At 39.8% G+C, this 25,202-nt stretch overlaps 2 protein-coding genes across 2 annotated transcripts; one reads left to right on the top strand and one right to left on the bottom strand.

Annotated features, from left to right (window-relative positions):
• The first annotated feature begins 2,875 nt into the window (after positions 1–2,875).
• ccdc177 (coiled-coil domain containing 177) lies at positions 2,876–9,942 on the top strand. The gene is made up of 3 exons (XM_046062298.1): positions 2,876–3,128; positions 3,881–7,271; positions 9,373–9,942. Exon 2 carries the CDS (start codon positions 3,893–3,895, stop codon positions 6,440–6,442), a length of 2,550 nt encoding a protein of 849 aa, XP_045918254.1. The 5' UTR covers positions 2,876–3,128; positions 3,881–3,892; the 3' UTR covers positions 6,443–7,271; positions 9,373–9,942.
• Positions 9,659–24,494, bottom strand: plekhd1 (pleckstrin homology domain containing, family D (with coiled-coil domains) member 1). Its single transcript, XM_046062315.1, has 15 exons — positions 24,450–24,494; positions 24,066–24,189; positions 23,484–23,658; positions 21,869–21,962; positions 21,566–21,655; positions 21,133–21,209; positions 20,079–20,170; positions 19,935–19,987; positions 19,019–19,113; positions 18,833–18,926; positions 17,402–17,610; positions 16,140–16,272; positions 14,517–14,661; positions 12,124–12,267; positions 9,659–11,432 (listed from the first exon to the last, which is right to left on the bottom strand). Exons 1-15 carry the CDS (start codon positions 24,483–24,485, stop codon positions 11,275–11,277), a joined length of 1,719 nt encoding a protein of 572 aa, XP_045918271.1. The 5' UTR covers positions 24,486–24,494; the 3' UTR covers positions 9,659–11,274.
• Positions 24,495–25,202: the final 708 nt, after the last annotated feature.

Here is a 25,202-nt window from a genome sequence, read left to right on the forward strand (position 1 = left end):
TAGATAAGGGAATGCTCCAAGTCCTCGCCACCAGCGGGGCATTGCAGTGGTCTCCATGACTGCACAGAGCAGCTCACCTCTCGATGAACCCCCAAGTCCAGCTTTGGCGATGGGGAGCATGCCCTACAGTACCAAAAACAAAAACACAAAACTTCTGTCGAGCATACCCCTGCACCAGTGAACTGTGCAGCAACCACACCATGCCCCGCTCCCCTTTGGCCCCCCTCCCAGACCCCATGGCCCTGGTTAACAAGCCAGCCAGCACGTTCCCTGTTGTCACTTGTTACCCCGCTGTCCTCCTGATACTGCTCACGGGCGGGGACAATTAAACTCGCACTGTTCCCCACACCGGGTCAGACGTTTAGTGGGTCATCATCGCTGTGATTTTCACCCAGAGTTATCTAATCCTGATTCAACCGCTCTGACTGGACCCAACCAGACCAGTTTGTTGAAAGCCACTTTAAAAAGACAAATATACCACATTCATTCATGTAGTTGGGTGTGGTGAAAGAAAAATAGTAGACGTAGAAATACACAACAGAGACAACTACTTTTTACTTTTTCTACCACTTGTAGAAGACCTGCTAGAGCAAAAGTTGTATTATTGCTGCTACCACCAATTCTGCGGCAGTAGTAGTAGTGGTAGGTGTTTGTTTGTAAGTAGTAAGTATTAGTAGCACTGTAGAGTAGAGTTAAGCTTTAATGTCCCTGAGAGGCAATTTGTCTTACAACAGCAGTCAATAATAAATAAAAATAGAATTTATGCCATATATATATACTATATACATGCATAAACCCATACACAGTTCGCACCCACGACACCATCAGAAAAGCAGCAAAACAAACCCATCTACAGATAGTCACAGGCCCAATCTCATTTTGTTTAAAGGGCCAATTGCTGATGGAATGAAAGAACTCAAATCACCACCTTAAGGGGAGCAAGTAGTAAGTAGGGTTGATGTTATAGCAGCGGATTAGTAATAGCAGTAGAAATAGTTGTAGTAATACTTGTAATGGGAAAAATACAAGAAGCAGCAGTAGCTGTTGTAATAACACAGTAATGTTGTTCTCAGGTCTCTCGTGAGAGATCTCTATCTCAGTAATTGAAATAAATAAATATTTATCAGAGGCATCAACTCTTCTCATGATGGATTCTTACCAGCTCTGTTGTTGCTCTCCTGTCTGTGACCCTGACCTTTCACCTCAAACACAATCTCCTGCACGGGGAATAATTAACTATAAGGTTGATACACAGCGTGTTCATTTATTTAACATTGTGTTATTATTGTATTCATCAGCAACTACTACTCCTCCGGTTAGCACTCATACATAGAGGCTGGTGTATAAACAGATGATGAATAACAATATAATAAAACACAACTGTAAAAATGTAATATGTCTTAATAGTTGTAATTGTTGACAAATACTGCACACATACAGTATATCTGGTAATAACTACATTATAGTGTGCTATAAACAATATATTAAATGTTTATATACTCTTATAAATGCTAAATAGGGGAACTTACCAAGAAATCTTGATTAAAATAGCAAGTTGATGTAATACAACTATTACAGCCTATTGGTTGGAGCATTATTAGACACTTTAAGGCCTAATGCAGATAAACATAAACCTGAGAGTTTTTTGCTTCATCTCACATGAATGTCTTTGACAACATGCCTTTTTCACAGTAGACAGTGGCAGTGGGACACTGAGCCAGCATGCACAATACCAGGACCAGGAAACTGAAGCAGCTAAATGGAATTCAGCCATCCTTATTATCATTTTTATTATGTACACCTGTTTTTCCTACTGTAACATGTCAAAATATCTACTGTCAAATATACAAACTCCACATAAGCAGTGCCTAACAGTTAAAATAACTGTTACTGGTGCTGTAAACTATTAGATTTAAAACTTACTTAAATCAGCACTCTTCATTTAGAAGTAGCCTACATGTTTCTCTCTGTCTAGTCTTAAATGCTGTGGTGTTTTTTGTGAAACTGACCAAAAACTCATCTTTGCACATTACAGTCATCATAAGTGATGATAGATACAGGTGTAGCTTTTCTATAACAAGAAAGTGGAAAGATTTATGTAGAATCAAAATGCTCTTTTTGTTTAGTTTTTATATTTATGTTTTTATGTTAAGGGATTTATCAAAAAAGAAGAATCTTACACTTAAGAATAAAACCTGTCTTAGTTCATCTCTTATAAACTCTAGTGATGGCGATTGGCTGCTGACCCACAGCATGAATATTATATTAGAGTGTCCTCTAGTGGCAGTTTAAAGCAATTACAGTCTATATCATTTCATAAGTCAGGGTGGCAGATGGCAGCTGTTACACGCGGTGATGTGACATTTGATGGGTCAGCCTGCACAGATTAAACAAACATGTATTTATAGATAGGTTCGACTCTCATATCATTTTTAATTAGTAAATGATATGTTTTTAATACATTTTTGTATCGCCTGTAACATACAAAACAAATTATAAGGCGGTATTTTTTTTTCTAGGAAACTAAAAAATATTAGGAAGACACTTCCTTCTGTGGACACATAGGCCTACTGTATGTCTCTGGTAGAAAAACTATTAGATGAACTTTGCTCAGGGCCAACACATTCAGCATGCCAGTGTTTGTTACATGTTAAAAGCATGTAAAGCTGGGTGTATAGGCGCTTGGTTAATTGCAGCTTGCTGACAGTATTTTTAGCATATTTGCGGGCGGAGCTAAGGAGGCTGAGATGGAGGGATGCTGCTGAACAGATAGCAGGTGGACACCGCTGATGTTTACATGATGCACTTTGCAGAGGGGGGATCAGAGGAAGCTGGATAGAAGATTTTTGTTTTCGTCGTACAGAGTACATTTCACTCTGGGGCTGGTTTTGTATTTATTTTTAATCGCAGAGAGATCTGAGCTCCGCTGCTCAGCAGACCGACAGACTGCGAAAGGCTCCGTCTGTGTCTGTCGTGTCGCTGGAGGTTGCGACGATGTGAAGCTCCATCGTTGGGTCGACGGCCGAAGCCTTTTCCCTGAAACCTGATATTATGCAGGGAACAAGGCGCACTGGACGGATTAAAGGGGAACAAAGCACCGGTTTAGAAAACGTTTTGCAAACTGGCAGGTCAGTGGATGTTTGTGTGCGCTACCCGTGAAATACAACCAATCCACGGGATGAAACTGCAGTGAATATAGTAATAAATATTGTCATTGTTACACAGCAGCCAACAGCAGGCACATCTCTAATGAAATCGGTCCTTCAAATTTGACCCAGATTCGTTTTTAGTGTGAAAGTGCATCTATTTTCTGCCTGGGTGTCCTGCTGACACTGAAAAGTCTAGGCCTTTCCTGTTTTTAAGGTGTGAGTCCAGGATGGAGACCAGAGAGCTTAATTCAGTAGATTTGCCCAGTGTTTCCCAGATAGAATCTCAAATCAAGTTTTTACTATCAACTGGTTAATAATGTATGTTGCAGGGCCTGGAATGACTTCAAAGGTATTTGCAGGTTGATTGTGTGATGTAGAGTGAAAGATATTGCTATGAGTAATCAAATTCTCTCAGCCTAGTAACTCTGCCAAAAATAGACTCTATTAAAGGACTGTGGTGTTTTTTTGTGTGTTATGTCACTTCCCTGAAGGGAAAATGTCTCATCTGGTATAAAATCAGTGCATGAATATGTGCTCATGCATGCATGCATGCATCTCTGAACCTGCATTATGACCCTCCCCCACAGACCGCATCTCTCTTAAGCTTTGGACTGAATTCTGTAATCCTTTAATTGAAAACTCTTCCGACTATTTTATCCATTTCCCCTCAAATATCATGCAACCCCCCTCCCTCCATCGACCCCTGCCCCCTCCCTCTTCTCTGCCTGCAGAATTAGCCAACTATGGTCGACCCCTCAGAGGCTGAGGAGCAGAATAAGTGTAAAGGTCCACAGCTCAACACACCGGCTGTGGCCACTGACGACCCTCGACTGCCAGAACAGGCTGACGGCACTACAACAGAGGAGGATGGGGATGCCGGTTTTGAGACACCGCCCACCGGCAGTTCTGAGCCGAGCCCCTGTCACTCTGCATCCCCAACGGGGCCAGACGCCGCCTGTCAGGGTGCCCCATCTGAGCAACCACAGACTCAGACTGACAAAGATCTGTCACCCAAATTGCACCTGGACCTGTACAACTTTGACTCACCGGCTGCAGAGGGTAGCCGATACGTGTTAACAAGTCCCCACTCTCTGGAGGCGTGTGCTCGATGTGGGGTCAAACCTGTGGAGCTCCTGCCCCGCCCGCTCTCTGACTTTGCCCGGGAGGCTCCCGGCCGCTCTATGCGTGTTGCGACAGGGCTGTTTGAAGTCTATGAAAGGGACAGGAATGCCAAACTGAGGCAGTGCAGGGAGGAGAGGGAGAGGATAGTCAGAGAGGAAAAAAGAAGAATTCTGCAGGCTACAGTCAATACCGGCGGCAGTGCGCCATCCTCCTCTGTGGAGCAGCAGCACAAAGCCTCCTCTGGCTCCACTCAGCTTTCTAAATCTGGGTCGGTGACCTCCAGCTCAGCCCCTGATTTTGGAGTATCCTCTAGAGCCACAGCATCAGGTCCAACCTCTAAAACTGGCACAGGTCTTTTATCTAAAGCCCCCACCTCCAATATTAGTACCTCCCCTAAATCTGCCCAGTCCGCAAAAACTGGTTCCACAACCTCTACACCATCTTCAAAGGGCGGTTTCCAAGGATCTGCCAAGCATCCTTTGTCCTCCTCATCTGAACAAGTAAAAACCACACGGCCACTCTCATCTGGCCCCCCACCAGTAGTAAGGAAGTCCTCAGGCGGTAAATCTGTGAACACTTTCCCCAGATCAACACCAAAACACCCTTCCTTCCCCAGAGCCAACTCTACATTAACCTCATCAGTGTCAAAGCCTGCAGTTCAGAACACTGGGACACCTCTGAATGGTGTAACAGGAGGACCGTTCATTCAGCACAACGGACATCTTGGATTTCATTCCAAAGGGCGAGGAAAAAGCCATTCACTGGAGTCCTTACAGCGGAGGATGGATCACGGCTGCTCTTCCACTTCCACCACCACAACTACCACCACATGCACCTCATCAGAGTCAGGCGCTTCTTCTTCTTACAGCTGGGATGGTGTAAGAGATCACTGGGGTAAAGTCTCCAGTCCTCGAGCTCGCACTATGGCCACTTTCAACTCCCTGATGGGCCGCAGCCTCAGCCTTGGTGACCTGAGCCACTCTCCTCAGACGACACAGAAAGTGGAGCGCATCGTGAAGGAGGTGAAGCGGCGAGGCCTGAAGGCCGTGTCTGAGCGCGACCGCAAGATTGCAGCTTTGATGCTTGCCAGATACCAGGAGGAAGACATCATGAGTCAGACCCGCTATGTGGCTCACCTTCAGTGGGATAGTGAACGCAGAATGGAGGAGCTACGACGAGAGCAGGAGGACCGAGAGAAGCAGCGTGCAGTGCTTCAGTGCCAGCGGGTGTGGCAGACCCAGGTGTCGATACGTCAGCGACGACTCAGCCAGCAGGAGCGACAATCAGCAGCTGCCAAGATGCGACAGGCTGAGGAGAGCGAGGAGCGATGGAGGGAGCTTGCAGAGCAGCAGGAACGTAACCGCCTGTTGAGATTACAGCAGGCAGCACGAGAAGAGAAGCATAAGAAAGCTCTTCAGGAACAGAATCTGAAGGCCCTGGAGGAGGAGAGGGCGGCCATGCTGGAACAGGAGAGGCTGCTGCTGAAAGAGAAGCTCACCATGGCCGAGCTGAAGAGGCAAGAGAAGGAGCACCAGGCCCAGGAGGACAGACGAGGTCTGAACAAAGCAGAGAAGAGACGTCACGCCGCCCTGAGACAGGAGATCGCACGCAGAGAGCAGGAGGAGAGGGAGGAGGCCAGGAGGGCAGCAGAGGAGAAGCTCAGCCGCTCCCTGGAGAATTATGAGCAGATAGTTGAGCGTCGAGGGCAGGAGCTTAAAGAAAAGGCCAAGCGTGAGGAGAAGCAGATTCAGAAAGCACGCAAGGCCGCAGAGAAGCGCGAAAGGCAACAGCAGCAGCTTCTGGAATCTCGTGCAAAAGAGGCAGAGAAACGAGCCCAACAGGCGGCTTTAGTGGCCGAGGAGAGGGCCAAAGAGAAAGCTCAGCGGGCAGTCCAGACCCGGCAGGAGAAGGAAAAACTCCAGAGGCTCAACAGGCAGCGAGTGGAAGAGGAGGAGAAGCAGAGGCGCCTGGAGCTGCTCCAGTCCATTGAGAGGAAGCTGGAGAAGAGTGAGCAGATCTTCAAGGAAAAGAGGGCCGTGCTGGAGAGTGCTCGCTCTGTGGCCAGAGCCTCTTTTCATGTACGAGACAAAGTACGGGAGGAGACCAACATGCGTACTTTTGATAAAATGGCCCTGGAAGCTCAACTCAAAGCCAGCATAGACGATAAATAAACCCATAGCTTTGTTGTGGACTCTGGTCATGTGCTTGGCTCTTGCCTTCATTGTGGCCGTCATCACTCAACAGCTTTACCCTTCTTCCCATAAAGTCCGACAGTGTTAGTCTTACATATCTTCAGCTAGTTTCATTAGGCTACATTTTTGACCATTGTTTTTTTTACATTAGATCCTGTCAAAGTAAACCAAATCATTTTGTATCTTGGATGTAATGAGACTACAAACTATATCAGCGATCATAAATGAACAGCAAAGCCTGTATGAGACATACAGTCGACTTCACAATAGGTGAGAGCTTAGAGAGTGCTGCCTTGAGCAGCAACGCAACCCCTCCTCTCTCTTTCTCTTTGCCCTCTGCTCCGTCTATCTCAGCCACTGGACTGAAAGCTGTGTGGGAATGAAAAGAGTCATTGTTTACCAGGAAGCACAACTCCATGACAACTGCAGAGGCTTTTAAGTGAGCACTCTTGTAAAGGAAAAGTAAGCGCAAATGGTTTTAGACCCCAAAGCAAATGAGGGATCCTTTTGTACATGCACAGTGACACAGCCAGATATAGCAATGGAAATGAAGCCCTAGGCAGGACACTTGTCTGTACCTAACCGCTGACATTGCAGCACAGGAAGGCCGTGTGCACAAGAGCTGTGCTGATGAAGCATCAGAGAACGCCAATTCCTGCAGCAGGGACTTTCTGCCTCCCCCTGTCTCTCGTCTTCATGTCAGATTACACTAAACAGTGAGGCATTCTGAGAGACAGCCACCTTTTGACTCACCCGCAGACGATCTGCTCCCAAAACAGCCGCCTGGTGACCAAGTCAAGGTCAACAGGTACGAGTTTTTATTGCTTTTACAGGTTATGCAATGCCTTCTGTTTTGTTACATCCTGTTGCCTTTCAACGCTTGCAATTAAAAAAACCTACAACACCACTTGATCACACTGACCCCAAATTGACAGTGCAGAGAGAAAAAAAAATGCATTTACTCATGAGCCGACATGCAAGCCAACAACGAGGTTTAAAGGCCTCTGGCTGCGCTAATCCTACAATCTCTCAGATTAAAAAAAGAAAAGGGAGATACACATGGGTTTTTGCCCTCAGATGTAGCCGTTGCCATGGCGATAGAAATCGGGATAGAGCAGCGAAAGGTGACTGAGCAGGGAGTGTGTGGGAATATGAGGGGGCTGCCGGTGGGGAGCTGGCTCTCTGGTGGCTTATTGTGGTTGTTTCTCTGCAGAGCATTATTGGAAAAACACACCATCGCTTTGTTATATTAACATCTGTGCTAGGCAGCCGGGAAATTACAGGGAGAAAGCCTCTAAAACCATCACCTACAAGCTGCAGCCTGTCTCTGCAGCAAATCTGTGGGCAGAAAGTAGACTGTGCCGAGTATTTCAGACAGTCACATGCCTGATACCTGCTAAGGTCACTAACTACTGAGATAAAAGCCAGAATGAATTTGAACTGCAGCATTAGACCAGCAGAGGACTGACAGGCTTATGGTGCTGACTGAGCCACACTGTTCCCACCAGATAATCAAGGGGAGGTAACGTAAGAGGGATGAGATGGCAGATTTGTAGGTGCATGTGATGGTGACTGAAAAGGTGAAATCTAGAAATGGTTATATTAAAATGTAGTAACATTATAAAAGCTGCAGTTCATACCTCCTAGTAAACCACAGGTACAATTGCATTCTACATTAAAAAAGAAAACATTAGTAGATCAGAGGTAAGAGGAACAGCTAACCTGCAGACTTTTGGATGACAGCAGTGTTAACTCCTTGTGTTGCATGGATTTAACAGCTACTGAACTATTACATCAAAACATGACATTGAAATACTTAAAACTGAGGGAAGTGATGCAGCATTTTAAATTAGTGGTTCAAGGCGCGGTTCCTGGTTCTGAAAATTTGAGAAAATGTGGCAGACCTTTTTGAATTATGCTAACATAAGGCGATAAACTCTATTAGTAAATAAACACTTTAATGATCATCTTTATCATTAATGGATATACTGCAAACAGTGCAGTAAGTGGATGCTCTAAAAATCCCAAAACGATCTATAATGTAGTATAAAATGGGTCAAGATGCTTATTATGAAATGTAGTTTAATTTTGCATTTAGTAAATTGATTTTGCAATAAACTACAAGCGGTATTGCTTCAGCATCCAGCTCCTCTCCAAGTGGCTCATTGCTCATTATCTTTAGATGACACAACACTCCTAAGTCATTACAGATGAGTTAGCGTCCTGTTTGCACAAGATACTACCTCATCTTTTAAGATTTCGGAGGCTCCAGACAATAATATTTGTAAACAAGAGCTGAAAGTGCAACACTGAGCAGTCAATGTTGTGTTTAGTCTTAAAGGTCTTCAAATACACATAAAATAATTTTAGACTATGCAAGTCTGTCAAAAATAATTTTATCATGACACTGAAAACAGTGTCTTGAAAAAGGTATTTTATATTCATTAAAACAGCAAAGTTCACTTCATTGTTTTAATACGCAACTTTAAACAGGATCATTGATACTGATGTGACACATATACCTTGTGTACTTTTAACTTATCTTTAACATATACTATAGTTATACTTTATTATACTTTATAGTTTATAAACCCTTAATAGATGGTTTTTAACACATTATAAGCAGATATAAAAACTTAAGTTAAACTATATTAATCAACTCCTCATGAATGTGACCGTTTTGCATGTGAAAATTGTACACTGTAGCTGTAATCATAGACTGTATAATGATTCTAATTAAACACATGAACAAGTGAGATAAAATAGATTCCTAAATGAACATTTAAAATATGACAACTGGACTATTTTTAAGTGCTTTTAAACTACTTATAAACGCCATACAGGGAGGTTAGAATAAAGTGTAGCCGTACTGTTAATACTCACATTTATCACTCTTATTTTATTTGCAGGTCCTGGTGATGAACGAGAGCTGGTGATGTAAACCTACAATCCTCGTGACAGAACCTTTCTTCCCACACTGAACTTTATCAAAGTGTAACACACAACTTATCTCTCCTCTGATGAAAAAAACATCCATATCAAGAGTTTTTACTCATTTTAAACTAGTATCAGTGTCATCTATTGTCCTGCTGAGAACAGGAACCCAGATATGAGCCTAAAGCCTTTTTACCTGCATAAATGAAACGACATGTACAAGGTTCAAACACAGCTTTATTAACATCAAGGCATGTTGTTCAGTCCATAATATGTTCCCCCTTACCTGACATGTGGGCTTCTTTTTTCCTATCATTTCCGGTTAAGTTATCATTTGTACATTATCATAAAATGCTTGCGTCAGTGATTTACAATGATTTGCTTGGTCAAGGACAGATTTTTATATGTAGCAATAACAAAATGGTCAAGTTTCAATATCAGACACGTGTTTCCATCATTGTTTTCATAGAACCTCTGTTAAAGTAAAGGACACAATCTGTGCATACAATCAAAACCAGAATAATAAAAACAAACATTTTACAAGACGAATTTGTATAGTCTGTGCTATCTGGTACCTCAAATCTATTATAGTCGTATTTGTTTTTGAGAATGGTGAAAACACTAGAAACTCAAGGTACAAGGCTACAGTCACACACTGCCGACTGATCAATCAATGATGTTAGTGTTTCTTAATGTCAAGTAACATGACGGCAACTTATGAGGTGAAGTCTAGAGTCCCAAATGGTCAGTTTTTTTGTCAAAATAATATATTTGATTAGGACACTACAACATAGTACACCTTACTGAGAGAACAGTTGTTCCTAACATACATGTAGTTTTCACTTAAGTATTCTTTGGTAGAAAAGTGTGATTAGATTCGATTTAGCCAAACAGTTCCAGGAACTAGAGTAGTACTTTCTGATGGTTCAATTTGCAGAGTGGACCATCAACTTGTGTACAACTTGCTTTATTCCCAAAATAAAGGATTATTGGATTCTAGTATCAATATTGGGACAAGAGGTGTATATTTACTTTTAAAATATGTGTGAGGCTGTGTTGTTGTTCATTACCTGATTAGTTAAACGAGAAAATAAAATGTCAACTGGCTGTTTAGTTATCAAATCAGAGTTATATACCAGTCAAACAAACAGATTGTCTGTTTTGAAGACAGGGGGTCAGTGTTTCTGTCTCCTTTTCTACCTCTGCATATCTCCTTTTCATTTATTCTTTACAGTAAATACAAAGAACAGCAGGATCACTCTGTTGCTGAATCTCTCTGCCGAATCTGATGCTAAAATCACATTAGGAACATTTTGGTAGAAAAGGGCCAGAAGTTTTGTTGCCATAAAACTCTTTTGGAGCCCCTCTCTCCAAAGTTAAATTTTTCATCTCCTTTTCGTTTATTTCTTAACATCCAACTTGAACATCTCGCAACAGTAAATAGAAAGAGAAAATGAATACTGTGTTTCAATCATTGTATAGTTTTTTAATCCTTAATTGCCCTGATTTGATGAACACACAAATAGCAATGTGAAAAAGGGTCTTTCAGTTCCTGGATTTTGTTCTCGTGGGTCCTGGAACTGTTTGGTCAAAAAGGGCTATAAACCAGTATATCCATGAGGGGGCTGAGAACAAGTGCTGTTATATATAAACCTATTATATATAATAATATAGCACTGTTGATTTGTGTGTTAAACTGAATTCTTACTGCTCTCAGTACAGTTTGCAACCAGAGAAGCCACCAAACTGATTTCTGTGTACAGTTGTCTAAAGTATTTTAATGGTGGGTTTGGGATCAGGATCTCTACATCACTCGGTGTGTGGACTGAGGTAAAGCTAAGGACCATTTCTCCTCTTTTACTTCGCTCTCTCTCCTCTCAGTCCTCTGTTTTGTTTGCAGAGTCCTTGCGGGCCATGATCTTGTACACGCTCTCTCTGAAGCTGCTGTCGGAGGTCAGTCGCCGGGCCGTTTCTCGCAGCTCCTCCATGTTGCTGTCGTCAGCATTGGGCACAGCAAAAGACTTGGATTGTTTTACTGGAACGAAGCAGAGAAAAAATGTGGAGAACATAATCAATTAGGTACTTGTGACTAACAGTTGCCTCATTAAATAACAAAGATAGAAAGGAACATACTATGTTCTGGAAAAATTAACAAATTACAATAATCTTCAGTTGCAGCCCAATCTGCAACAAATTTACCACAGTGTTACTACAAGAGCCACATCCACTTCTACTATAACAACAGTAACAGTATTGCTACTAGTATTACAACATCTGCAACAAACAGTGATAACGTATTACAACTACTGCAACTGTTACTACTACTACTACTTCTAATACTGTGCATGACTGCCTGTACAAACGTCATTACAACAAATGATAAACATTTTTCTATTGCACAATTCATGGTTAAAATGCAACACAAAGTGCTTCTCATAAAAAGAAAATCATGATATTTACAATAAAGCAAAGGTAAACAAAACAACATTTTATAAATTTAAAGAGAGAAGGAGAAAAAATGTTAAAAAGATTAGATTTTGTATAAAATTACAGATTTAAACCTCAAACAGACCTTTCCACCTGTGTTTACTAGTGTAACTAAATCTACCTATGTACCTAATATTTCTAACAATGCTAATAATCTTAACTTTACTTGTGCAGTGCTCAAATGCCCCATAAAATATGCTTGATTGCGTGGGTATATGCGTTGTGATGCACAGACTTACACCAGTGGCGTCTGGACACTCTCCTTTGGATTCGGCAGCTCTTGATTCTGCGTGCAGCAGCTTTGTGCAGATACACAGCATTCTTCATGATCGCTGGAAGCTTCGCCTCGATCTCTGCTGCACAGATACACTCCTCAAAAAATCCTGGTTAAACAAACACGCCACACACAGTCCGATGTAATGGAGTCTCAAATAGCAAACATACATTATAAGACCACTGATTAGATCCTAGAGATGTATGTGACAGATTTCTGTTGCTGATGTACAATTGAGCATGAAGGAGAATATTAGTGTTGAGACCTAAATCTGTAATTCTCAGATGAACAGAACTAATTTTAAGTTCTGTGGTAAAAGCTCTAAATGCAAAATCCACATACTTTTTATTTTATTTCCAGAGCTTCTGCCTGCTACATCTTCTACATAGAATGCATACTCAGGTCATGTGACCGAAGTACAAGACCTCTGTCAGGTTGTATATGTGTATGACCAGTGGTGGAATGTAACTTAGCACTAGTATTTACTCAAGTACTGGATTTAAGAACAAATTTGAGATACTTTTTACTTTCCTTGAGTATTTTCTTTTCATGCTTCTTTCTCTACTTCACTACATTTCAGAGGGAAATATTGCAAATTTTAATTCACTACATTTATCTGACTGCTTAACTTCTGACAACAAACTAGTTCATTTACAGATACAAAACATATGAAGACCTTATAAACTATGAATGAATATAATTTAAATTACTGTACCTAACAATACTTACACGTAGAGCTGAAACGATGGTTGGCAGAAAATTAATGGCATCTATTTTGATAATGGTTTAAGTAAATTTTTATGTAAAAATGCAAAAACATTTCATGGTCCCTGCTTCTTAAATGTGAAGATTTACTGCTTTTCCATGTAACTATTTTAATAATTTTAATACATTTTTAATAATTCTTAGGTTTATTTTGTATAAATATCAGAAAATAGTTACACTTCCACAATGTTTGTTTTGTCCAACCAATAGCCCTAACAATCAGTTGAATCAATTAATGTAATTACTATTACAAAATGGTTCAAAATGAGCTCTACCTCAACCAACTATAACAGTAAAATCCTGCTTTTACATTAATGCATGAGTAATAATAATCTAATGATAATATATAATATTCACAGGGGACATGTTTCTGCATTGAGTACTTTTACTTTTAATACTTTAAGTACATTTTCTTGATTATACTTACATACTTTTACTTAAGTAACATTTTTGCAGAACTTTAACTTGTAATGGAGTATGTTTTACAGTGTGGTTTTAGTACTTTTATTTAAGATATAAATACTTTCTACTCCAAAGAGTACAACATAGGTCACCTGATGACGTCTGTACAAGTTTCATTTGCTGATGAAGACACAGTAGATACAGTAGAAAGCTCTGGGAATAGCTAAGTGGACCTTGCGTTTAGAATATTTACCACAGATTTTGGTTAGAATCTTCTAAAACTACATGATCTACAGCATTATCTTGATATAAATATGTTACTAAGTTATTCAAATTAACAGTATAGATGTTAAATTTGTGTTCATCACATGTTTGTAATTTTATTCTGGAACAAAATCTTATAAATTTTGTAAAATGTACTATGAACCATTATATATTAATATTCAGATTTCACCGTATAAATTATATGGAGACATGAAAGTGAAAATATTGAATAATTACCCAGCCCTATAGTTTAGCACTGGCATTTTTATACTGTATAATTTGTAGAGCTGCAACGATTAATAGATTACTCAACAGGAAAGTACTCTGCAACTACTTTTCAAGCAAATGCCGAATGTCATGACAGTAAACTGAATAACTGTATGAGTACATCACCTGGAGAAATCACTGCAGGTATTTTTACTATTTGTGACATTTTATAGACCAAATGAACAATCGAAAAACATTTACTGGCAGATCAAATAATAATAAAATAATTAGTTGCAGCAATTTCTAGAGAATAAACTAAACAAAATAAAACTCAAACCTCAAAATTTTCTGTGGACTTCCTAAAACTCTGACAGATGCCTCAAGAACATAAAACATATGTCATCTTCTTTAAGTGATATCTGCTAAATGTGACATTGTTTCTTCTACAATCAACGTGTAATACAAACCCTATCCAGACGAGGGCAGTCTTACAGGTGTATGCTCTTTAACAGGTGTTTTAAACATAAAAACATTCTTTAACAGAAGTTTAGGAGCATTTGGAGCTGTATGTATACCTGTTACAGATAATTATGTGAACAAATAACAATTATCTAAAATGCAACTAAATTTTAATTAACTAAATGCAATCTTGCACCATATAATATTGAATTATATTAATATTTGCCATCATATACAAAAGGTATCAATGAATTCACTTACGCCTCAGCTGTGTCACATCCCCCTTCATCTTCTCGTCTCTCTCTTTGGTCCGGTCCAGTGACTCCAGGCCTTTCTCCAGGTCCTGCAGAGCCTCTTCAGCCTGCTTCAGTCTCTTCTCCAGCTCCATCCGGGACTCTATCTCTGCCTGAGACACACAGGAAACACACAGGATCTGATTGAAAACATATTTAAGCGACTGAGTCAACTAAGACATGAGTTCAATCAATCTAAATATCCAAAAATAAACGTAATGTAAATATCCACATAGAGATATGTGGATATTTAAGGGAAATGTTGGGCTTTTAATGATGTGGTGGAAAAAATATTTCACTCAGGCTAAGAGGTCACAGTTTATTCAAATTCAAACTGTCTCATGATAAAGGAAACAACGCAGCAAAAGGAATGTCACTTTTCAATAGAAACCTTTAGTGTTACATAATGAACTGAAAGCAGCACCACAGGCCTTTCCACCTCTTTAATAAAGTATTCTGGGAAAAAAAACACTTAAAACATGAATTTGAATTTAAATATCGATTGTTGTGAGCTTCAGGCCAAAAATAGCATTATAATTTATCGCCTGTAAAACACCACTAAATCCAGCCTGGAGAAACAGTTCAGAGTAAATATTTGAGATGAGTGGTACAACCAGTTAGTTGAGGTTTGGGTATCGCTCACAGGCACTTAAACAGCTCAGGAGTTTGTATCTTTAACTGCTTGTCTCAAATAATAGTTTAACTGAAAGAGTGAGTTGATGTAAGGAGTGATGGATACAAATTTCTAAATCCCTAAATGAGAAGCAAAAAGTGGTACTTTCATTCAGAGAAAATGAACTTAAAATGGAGGATGAGGGTTTTTCTGTTCCAGTAAGGGTAATGTGATATCTGCTTTTCACGCCAGAGAGACTCAGCACGTCAGACTGGATGTGAGAGATGATTAGATTAGATTCGACTTTGCTCTCATAATGCAGAGAGTACAGGTACAGAGCTAATGAAATGCAGTGGAAGAGGAGGATCTGCTGTTGAAGCACCTGATTCAGTAACATCTGACTGGATGAGCAGCCTGAACAGTGCTGGAAGAAGAACTGAAGTAAAAGTAGCAATTCTACAATGCAAAAATACTCTGTTACATGTAAAAGTCCAGCATTTAAAAATTTACTAAAGTAAAAGTACTAATTACGCAGAACGGCCCATTTTAGATTCACATATTGTATTACTGGAATATCATTAGTGATGCATTTGAGCAGCTTGTAACAGTGAGGCTAAATTTAACGGATTATATTTTGTATTAATAATCTGAATCTGCATTATAAGTTATCAAATAAATAGTAGTGGAGTAAAAAGTAAAATATTGGCTTCCTAAATGTACAGGAGAAGAAGTATAAAGTAGCATGAAATTGAAAAACTCAAGTAAAGTACTCAAGGAGAAACTGAACAAGTACTTAATTTCACTTTGATTAGTTTGTGTTTTCATCATTTGACTGTTCATCTTGTGACGACTCTTCACTTTTATGTTATAAATCTATTTGAAAACATAATCCTGGCAGCTGACCTTTAAACTGACTTTGAGTCGTGTTTTGTTGCAGTGCAACTGCAAGCTGAGAGCGGCTGGGTCACGTTCTGTTACCTTAAGCTCGGCCTCGGTCTGCTGCTTGTCCACGGTGAGCTGAGTGAGCGACTGCTGCAGCGTCCTAGCCTGAGACGAGTAGTACTCTCTCTCCTGCTGCAAGACTTTAGCCCGCTGCTCTTTCTCCCTGAGCCTAAACAACAGAAACCCTGTCAAACAGGGAAACAAATACACACACAGTACACAACACAGAAAACGTCATGCGTATCTCTGTGCTAATCTGAAAATGTTCATACCTCTGATTTTGGCAATTTTTTATGATTGTGACATTATTTAAGCCATTTTAAAAGCTCAAAACAAAACCGCTTTGTTGCAGGAAAAAAGTTGTGGATTTTCAGACATGAGTGCTTTTGTCAAAGATACCCTTCACTGTCAGGACAGCGTTTATTGGTGCCATGGTGCTCACTGAGTTCTACACAACACAGATGAATGTTCATAAACGCCCACATGGAATTTCATTAAAAGGTTAAAACAGGAACCAACAGAACTTTATCTGAAGGAGATCAGTTTTATCTGCACATAACGTCTGACTTTTAGCATCTGTGAGACATTTATATGAACATGGTAATGCAGCGAATTGCTGTTTTAGATGCCGTTTTTTGTATGAATTAAACAAACAAGATATAATGTGTAAAGTTTAGAGCTTTAAAGGTGTTGGTAGGCCAACAATTGTTTTAGTTTTATATATTCTTTTGAACTGAAATGATTGGGAAAAAAGACAAAAATCAAATCTGAAATGTTAAAATATGTGAAAATGAAAACAGTCCTTTTTACTTTTGCTCCTCAATAATATGTAAATAAGGTGGTAGAAACACCTTTCAGGGAAAAAAATCTTGTTTAAAAGAGGACGACTGAGAAGAGGTGGAGAGTACAGGCAGAGCTCATGGAAACATAACGTTGTAATATCCCACTTACTGGTGCTGATCAATGAGCTTGTTGTTCAGGGATCAATACACATTTCCATCAGTAGTTACATCCTCTGTGCCATTAGTATAGGAGGTTCCCTGAAAGGCCGGAGTATTTCACCCTTTGGATGCTAAAACGTAATCGCAGGCTAAAGCACTCTTGTAAACTTATATTACCTTGGATGTTTTATTTTATTTCAGAATTGATTGATTGATCGATCACCATTTCCAACATGACCCTGGCATTAATATGTTCATTAAAACTTTTCATTGTCATTTTTGTAGATTTTTTATTCATTATGTTCTTTTTTTGCTGCACCAAACCAGTAATCCCAGTCTGATGCCAGTCTCACTTACTTGTCATCCGCCTGCTCCTTCTCCTTCAGCAGGATCTTCATTTGCTCCTCGATGTGCCGCAGGTCCTGCAGCAGGTCCATGTCTCCGGGATCCCCCCCATCCTCAGACTTCCTGCAGTCTGAGCTGTCCTCTGCAGTCTTCACCTCCTCCATGTCCGGTTCCTTCACCCCCAGCAGCTCTAGAGTTCGCCGTTTCTCCTGAGAGAGCTCCTGAAGGACAACACCAGTGGATTCAGATACCAATGAATCTGCTCAGTCTAAAATAACTCCATCTGTTCTGGTTTCAGTGCAGCGGTTGAGTGCTGCATATTACAAGTGTAATAATTTATGCAGAACAAAAAGCAAGTTGAGTGTTCATTCATTTCATTGGAAAAAGTACTTTAACTCAAGGTCCAACTGAAAGCTCTGGAAAAAGCTAGTACATTAGTGGACCTCGAGTAAATATTCAGTTAAATGATCTTTCACATACATATTCATGTGTTTTTCAGATTCAGCAAAAATCCAAATTTATGAATGAGTGACATATTGATATTATAGTTATATATATATTTTGAGTTCAGTTATTACATTTATGAAAATTTTCACAATAAAGATGAAGTTTCTACATTAACAGTAAGTAACTTATAGAAGAAGCTTTTTAATTAATTTGATAGATCTAGAATTTCTTTTTAGTTTTAGGGAATAGTATGATATTTTCGGAAATGTGCTTTGCTCTTTGTTTTATTGCCGAATGTTAGATGAGAAGACTGAACCCTCTGTATCTGTTAAATATATAGCCAGCAGCTGGTTAGCTCAGGTTAGCACAAAGACTGGGAAGAGGGGGAAACCGCTAGCCTGGCTCTGTCCAAAGGTAACAAAATCCACCTCTAAAGCTCAGTAATTAAAGGTCAAATATCTTGTTTAATTACTACATAAGACTCTAGTGTAAAAACAGCATTTGTAGTTTTAGGTAGATTAGGAGCAGTGACTTCCTGGAGTCTCTAACGGTTGTCTGGAAAACAAACGTGATATAATGTGTTAACGACTGAGCTTTAGAGATGCTGGTAGGCGGATTTTGTGCCCTTTAGACAGAGCCAGGCTAGCTGTTTCCAGTCTTTATGTTAAGATAACCAGCTGCTGGCTTCCATCTAACTGATAGACATGAGAGTGATATAGGTTTTCACATGGCTCCAATCCACTTTCACTGAAAGTTGCATCAATGTGAAATTGATTACGTTCTCAGGGTAATTGTTCTATCAACCTCAAGGGTTTGTTATATAACTTATTCCATTAGCAGTTGTAACATTACATGATCTGATTTGTGCACCAGAGTTCTTTCCAACTCATCAATTAGTTATTCTTGATACACGCTTGCACACATGCAGTATCTGCGTAGCGGAGAATCTGTGCATGAGTGACAGATAACTTTAGTATGACCTTGTCTTTGTCATACCTCAATGGATTTCTGCAGCATGATGGTTAAACTGCTGAGCTCTTCTTTTTCACTCTCAACACCTTTCAGGGACTGAGCTGTACCGTCCAGGTCTCTGCCATCAACCACATAACAGAAAACAAAATCACTTTCATTTACAGGCTTGTACAGTATAATCAATGTCACTTAATGGAAAATGGTTTTTACAGTTTGATATGCTCCTGCTCTGCCTTCAGCTCCAGCACCACCTCCTCAAACTTCATTTTCTCCTCCTCCAGAACCTGGTTCAGACGCTCCAGCTCCTACACACACAAACTGTTTTAGAGCATTTACGTAGGACAATTTCACTGATTATTAAAATGAAGGATCACACAGGTCCCAGGATGAACTGACACAGTAGTTGGCAAAAAAACATTTAGCTATACAAGATTAGTGTGAATGATCCTTTATATTAATACTTAAATATTGAAAAGCAAAAGATTGATCGCTTATTCAACTACTTGTCTGACAGTAAATTATTCTGCAACAATTTTGATAACTGATTAATAAAAAACTGCAATCATTCTTTAAGTCCAGCTTCTCCAATGAGATGATGTGCTGTGTTTCTGTTTTATATCATAATAAACGAAATTTCTTTGGATTTCGGACTATTGATCGGACAAAACAAGAAACACAAAGAAGCCATCTTGGGCTCCAGGAAATTGTGATGGCCGTTTTGCACTATTATCTTTCATTTCATCCATCCATCCATTCTACAGGGCCGGACCGCCATGCCGCCTTCTTTCATTTCATACACTAAACAATTAATTAATTAAATCAAAAATAATGGATGAAAATAATTCTTAGTTGCAGCCCTACATAATATATAACACATATAATTTAATGTGTTAAATGTAACATTATGAATATTTTAATTATTTAATTTTGACAGTGACTCGTTTGTCTATGTGTGGCCCTGCGATGGACTGGCGGCCTGTCCAGGGTGTACCCCGCCTTTCGCCCGATGTCAGCTGGGATTGGCTCCAGCCCCCCTGTACGCAGGATACGCGGTTGGCGATGGATGGAATTTTCTTGTCTTTTTGTTATTGCTGTAATGTGACAATACCAGAGGAGTAAACATCACCTCTCTCTGTGCTCTCTGATGACTCAGCTCCTCAGTCTCTTCCATCAGCTTATCTGGAGAAAGAAAAACATTTCACATAACCAGCCCCTGCTTGTTAAACCTTTAAAAAAGCTCATTTATTCGGGTGACTTCCCCCCCGTATACCCAGATACTCCTGCTTCTCCTTGGCCAGCTGCAGCCCCTGAGCCTCCAGACTCTCAATCATGGCCCCACCCAGCTGGGCGTTCTTCCAGGTGCTGTTGGACAAACAATCAAAAACAAGGGATGATTAGTAAATTAAACACAGTAAATATATGCTTTCCATCATATTTGGTGATGGTGGTCGATCACTTTGGTCCAGGCTGAATTGCCATGAAATTTGGTGCAGACAATAATGGCTGCCAGAGTATGCATCTCTCTGACGTTGGTGATACAGGAGTGGAATTTTACTCCTCCAAAAAGACTTTTGATTCCCGTACCCCCAACGATTTTTTTCCTCCTGTCCCGTCCCAGTCCCATGATGAATAGTGAAATCGACTCATGTCAGTGAAATGTCAGCCTCTAGTTTGTAGTTCAGAGTGAACTATCTTGACGAAGTTTGGCTGGGTCTAAACATTCATGGTCTCAACAGGATAACCTGTAATGACATTTAGCTCCATCAACAGGCCAGGCAAGTTTTCACTTCACAATCTCATCCTGTACTTGATGGATTGCCATGAATTCAGACCTTCATGGTCCCCAGAGGATGAATTCTATTCATTCAGATCCACAGACTTTTCTTCTAGTATAATCATTAGGTCAAAAGTTTGTCCAATACTTTGGATCATGACCAAATACAGTGGAAGCCTCTTATAGTGACCATGTCTGTCTGTGCTAATTACCGAATGTTAGCATGCTAATACACAAGACTAACATGGTGAAAATGGTAAAGATTAAACCTGCTAAACAACGACTCTTAGTCTTGTTAAAAGGTGTAGCTGATAAAGGGAGTGTAATTTCTCAAGAAATTGTCTGAACATTCTTGTTTTGGTAACAGATCTGATGCTGTTTCTGTGTGTATGAACTAAACATTTCTGACTGGCAACTGTGGAATTGTCTAATATTTCCACAAACAAAACTTCTCCCATCAAAATAATTATGTAGTCCCATGAAGATTGTACACAAAGGGTCACGTTACGTGTAATTCCTTCACAAGACCAACATTTAGTCGATTACTCACACTTTCCCTGACTCCTGGAGCATCTCCATCCACTGGACCTGCTCCTCCTCACACTCAGCAGCCAGGACTATGGTACCCTGGGCGACGGACATACAATATTTTACACCAGCATCTTGTCAATTAAGGGTTCAGGCTGTAAAATAGACAGTGGATTTCCATCTTTGGGCTGCTGAGAGTATAAAAATATAGGTGTGTCCCAGTGTGCAGTTACATTCACTGCATGTCCCATTTGTTACAAGATCAGATTAGTTATAAAAGTACAATTAAGAAAAAGCTTAAAAGCATTGTCATTGAGATATTACAATAATGTATGGGTGCATTTTCTCTGTCTTGGCCTGTTCTTAAAATTACACTTTAAACATCTGTCAGGCTGATAAATGATAAAGTAAAGGAGGAAATGTTCACTCAATGTGTGACAAAATTGTTTTCTTACAGTAAAGTCTTCCAGGTTGACCACAACAGCAAAGGGCATGCCCATGTTTTCATTAGCTGACACCACACATCCTCCCAGAGGAATGACTCCCTGAGACAGAAACACATCACACAGTTATTTATAATGTTGTTTCTGGATAATTCAGGTAAAAGTCAGATGTTTATAATAACAAAAAGTGACTTAAACACATGGTTATTCATCTAAAACCTTCTACATGTTTTTGTGCACGCACACATCATCTAATAAAAGAAAAAAATCTTTTTTGTTTTCTTACAGGTGTGCAGAGAAAATGCAGAGGCTCACCTTGGGGTGGATGTTGAAGTACTTGTTGGTCTCAAAGTTTCTCTTCTCGCTCTCTGCATAGTAGAGCAAGAAGCTGTCTTTAATGATGAAGAATCTTTGTACCGAGGAAGACAATGAAAGCAGCAGTGAGTGGGGCTGAAAAGAACCAACGTCTGTCCATGTTCCCAAAGCAAAATTTGTGATCAGGTGACCTGTTTGATAATGCGTTACTGGTTTGTGTTCACAGATGTGCAATGATGAGCTTTAGTATTTAAAATTGGAACATACCTGCTTGATAAATCTACATATTTACATGTTTACTTGTCACTTGCATATCCTGTTACTTTGGATTTAATTCAACTTGAAAACTAACATATAAAAAGAGAAACAAACAATTTGCCAGTATTTCATAGTAATAATAATAATAAATAATATTCCAGTGATTTAGTACTACACTTCCATAAAGTTGGGGGACTAAGAGACAGATTTAATAAAGAATGGTGGATCTGTTATTTCCTATAATGCACCTATATAGCATCTTTCATTGACGCACTGTCATGGTTATTTTCTCAGACTTTATAAAGCTATTCCAGACTCCTAAGAGAAATGATAAAAAGGTAGTTCACAGGCTGAGCAGCACTCTTCATGACGAGTAAACTAAGCTTTATGTGAGAAATCCCCATTAATGTCACCAACAGGAAAGGCAGTTAAATATTCTACCACATTATAACTGTAATGATTTAAAATCTTTCTGAGGATCAGACCGGTTGGCAGATTTGTTTCAAACAACTTCCGTTTTTGTTAAGCTGGTGACAACGAAAAACACTAAATCAGCTCATGCGTCTGTAGTTTGGCACAGAAAACCAAATAGGCATTTACTGAAAATAACCAAATTATTTTGACCTTTATGACACAAGCAAATGGGAAAGGTTACAAAGACTGTGCTGCAAATGGACTCTCTGGATCCACTGTGTATTGTCGTTTTAACGGTTATGTAAACTAAGAGCATTATCATGACATAAGGTACCAATCCAGGCATTTTAACATCCAAATATACACTCTACTCAGGATACACTGACACTGGGATATGAAAACGCCTGTGGACACGTCTATCCTGTTGTTATATAAAGCAATCCTCTAATACACAATCCCCTAATAAACATGTCAGCAGTTTCGTTTACCCAAAATGTTGGAAGAAAATAAGTTCGACTTTCAACGTCTGAAATATAGGCGACAAGTTTTATCAGTTCTTCTGCCATAAAAAAAAATATTTTCTGTGATTTGTCTAAAATAAAAAATGATTACAGATGTCTACAACTATGGATTTTTCGCTCTGGAATAATTACATTTGAATAAATTTGAGTATTCTGAACTATTATATCAATAATTAACTTTTCACTACTCTTTGACACTCTAGAAGGAAACTATGACGGTTCTCTAAGAACCATCAGCATTATTTTACTGAGCATTGGGAAACTCTTTCCAAAATGTCAACTTTTTTATAATTAAAGCAAAAGCAGGTTTCCTCTAAGGTTTAACCCGTAGTTTTTAAAGCTCATCCAGGATTTTCCCATACCAGTAGGAAGAAGAAAAAAATCACGAGACACAAGACATGTGAATCACACCTCACTCTCACCTGCGGGACCACTTGGCCGATGGCCGTCCGAAGGGCCTTTTCCACAGGACCCCATGCAGCTGCACTTTGGTGCTGATGTCTAACGCTTCAGAGTCCGACTGCTCCATGGACGACCAGGGCGAGAACAGAGAGTTTCTGGACGAAGAGGAGAACATTGTCTCTGGTTTCCCACGCCCTGGGAGGTGGGGTAACAAAAATAATAAAAATAATCAATAGAATCAAAAAAGCACGAGACACAATACAGTCTTTCAATAACAATTAGCCCAGTAACACGAACACACATAGAGGGGTGTGTACAGCTGCAGGGACAGCTTCAATACAAAACAGGAAAAGTAGCAAACAAATCCCAATAACTCAGCAGGGTGGAATGATGCAGCTGCCAATACGCTCATCAGCTGGAGGCAGACTGACTACACAGCACAGTGGAGATGAAAACAGGGATGACAGACAGAAAGATAGAGGGAGGGAGGAGGAAGAGGAGGGATACTGGGAGGCGATGGGGGAGGGAAGCTTTAGGAATGAGTTGCTAAATCTGAAGCCAGTCAATACATTCCAGCCAGTAAAAGCTGTTATTCAGATTACTGTGCTTGCAGCAAGCAGCAGTCTCCAGCTCTTGGCAGGTACAAACTCTCTGGTCTCTCCATCCATTACTCCAGCAGTGAATTAGGAGAACATCTGTAGCAGCAGAGGCGTGGCTGCACGACTCCTGGTAAAGAGGATGGAGAGACAGAGTGGTTATCTCAGCATCGCGAGTTTCAGATTAATTTACAGAACATGTGTCAGAGTGGATGGACAGCAGATTATAACGATATTTACAACTCAGTCTCAACAGAGAAACGCATGAGCCTGCATAAAATTTCTAATTTCTAAGTAAAACGTCATGTCAGGAAAGAAAAGCCTTTTACATCTTATTTAAGAGGAAAATAAAGTTGCCAAAAGTAAGTGTGATAATCCTTAAATTCTTACCTTGATGAATAAAATATAAATTGCTGCTAAGTGCATTAAAATCAAACATTTAAATTAATCAATTCCACCTGAAATTGAGGTAAACAGAAAGGTTATTGACCTGCTATATTCCTTTAAAGGAAAACGACTTAAATCATCAAAACATAAGCAAATATTTTCACCAGTTAAAAAAAACTTTAATTTATTCATCATAAAACTTGTTTCACAACTGATTTTCACAATCAAAAGTATTGAAATAAGGCAGACTCATTCTGGAATGACAGAAAATAAAAACACACACCGACCCCCCCAAAAACTATCACAAATATTAACCAGATCCTAAAACTCTCCTGATACAAACTAAAACCTTCAATCAGCCCCAACATGTGCCGTCATCTCTTCCTGCTTGTGTCGGAGCTGATGCATCAAACTCCACCTGCAGATATCTGCCAGTTTAAAGGGTTTCTATAGTTTAATTTTCACATATATGCACATATCAAACATGTTAAGTGCAGATACTGAATGCGAGTCTGTGTGATTACATGTAAATGAGGTTATTATTAAATTTTTAAGATGATCAGACTCAGACCACAGACTTGATTTTGATTGGTCAAACAACCACAGAAAAACCTGAGTCTGTGAAGTGTTGAGCTCGGCAAGTTTGTCATTTTACTTTGAAGCGCAGGTGCAATCAGCCAATCAGCATGCAAGGATGAAGGATGTTCTTTGAATGACTAAACATCATGAACATTATTTCTGTCCTGCGTCATTGTA

Source organism: Micropterus dolomieu, linkage group LG11, assembly GCF_021292245.1.
Source record: "Micropterus dolomieu isolate WLL.071019.BEF.003 ecotype Adirondacks linkage group LG11, ASM2129224v1, whole genome shotgun sequence".
Taxonomy (NCBI): Eukaryota; Metazoa; Chordata; class Actinopteri; order Centrarchiformes; family Centrarchidae; genus Micropterus; species Micropterus dolomieu.

Coding starts and splice junctions, on each gene's coding strand:
- ccdc177 (XM_046062298.1), top strand. CDS start 3,893: ATGGTCGACCCCTCAGAGGCTGAGGAGCAGAATAAGTGTAAAGGTCCA.
- plekhd1 (XM_046062315.1), bottom strand. CDS start 24,485: ATGCACTTAGCAGCAATTTATATTTTATTCATCAAG. Junction 20,171..21,132: donor CTCCAGGAGTCAGGGAAAGT/GTGAGTAATCGA, acceptor TTTGTCCAACAG/CACCTGGAAGAACGCCCAGC. Junction 12,268..14,516: donor GGATGTGACACAGCTGAGGC/GTAAGTGAATTC, acceptor TTGTTTAACCAG/GATTTTTTGAGGAGTGTATC.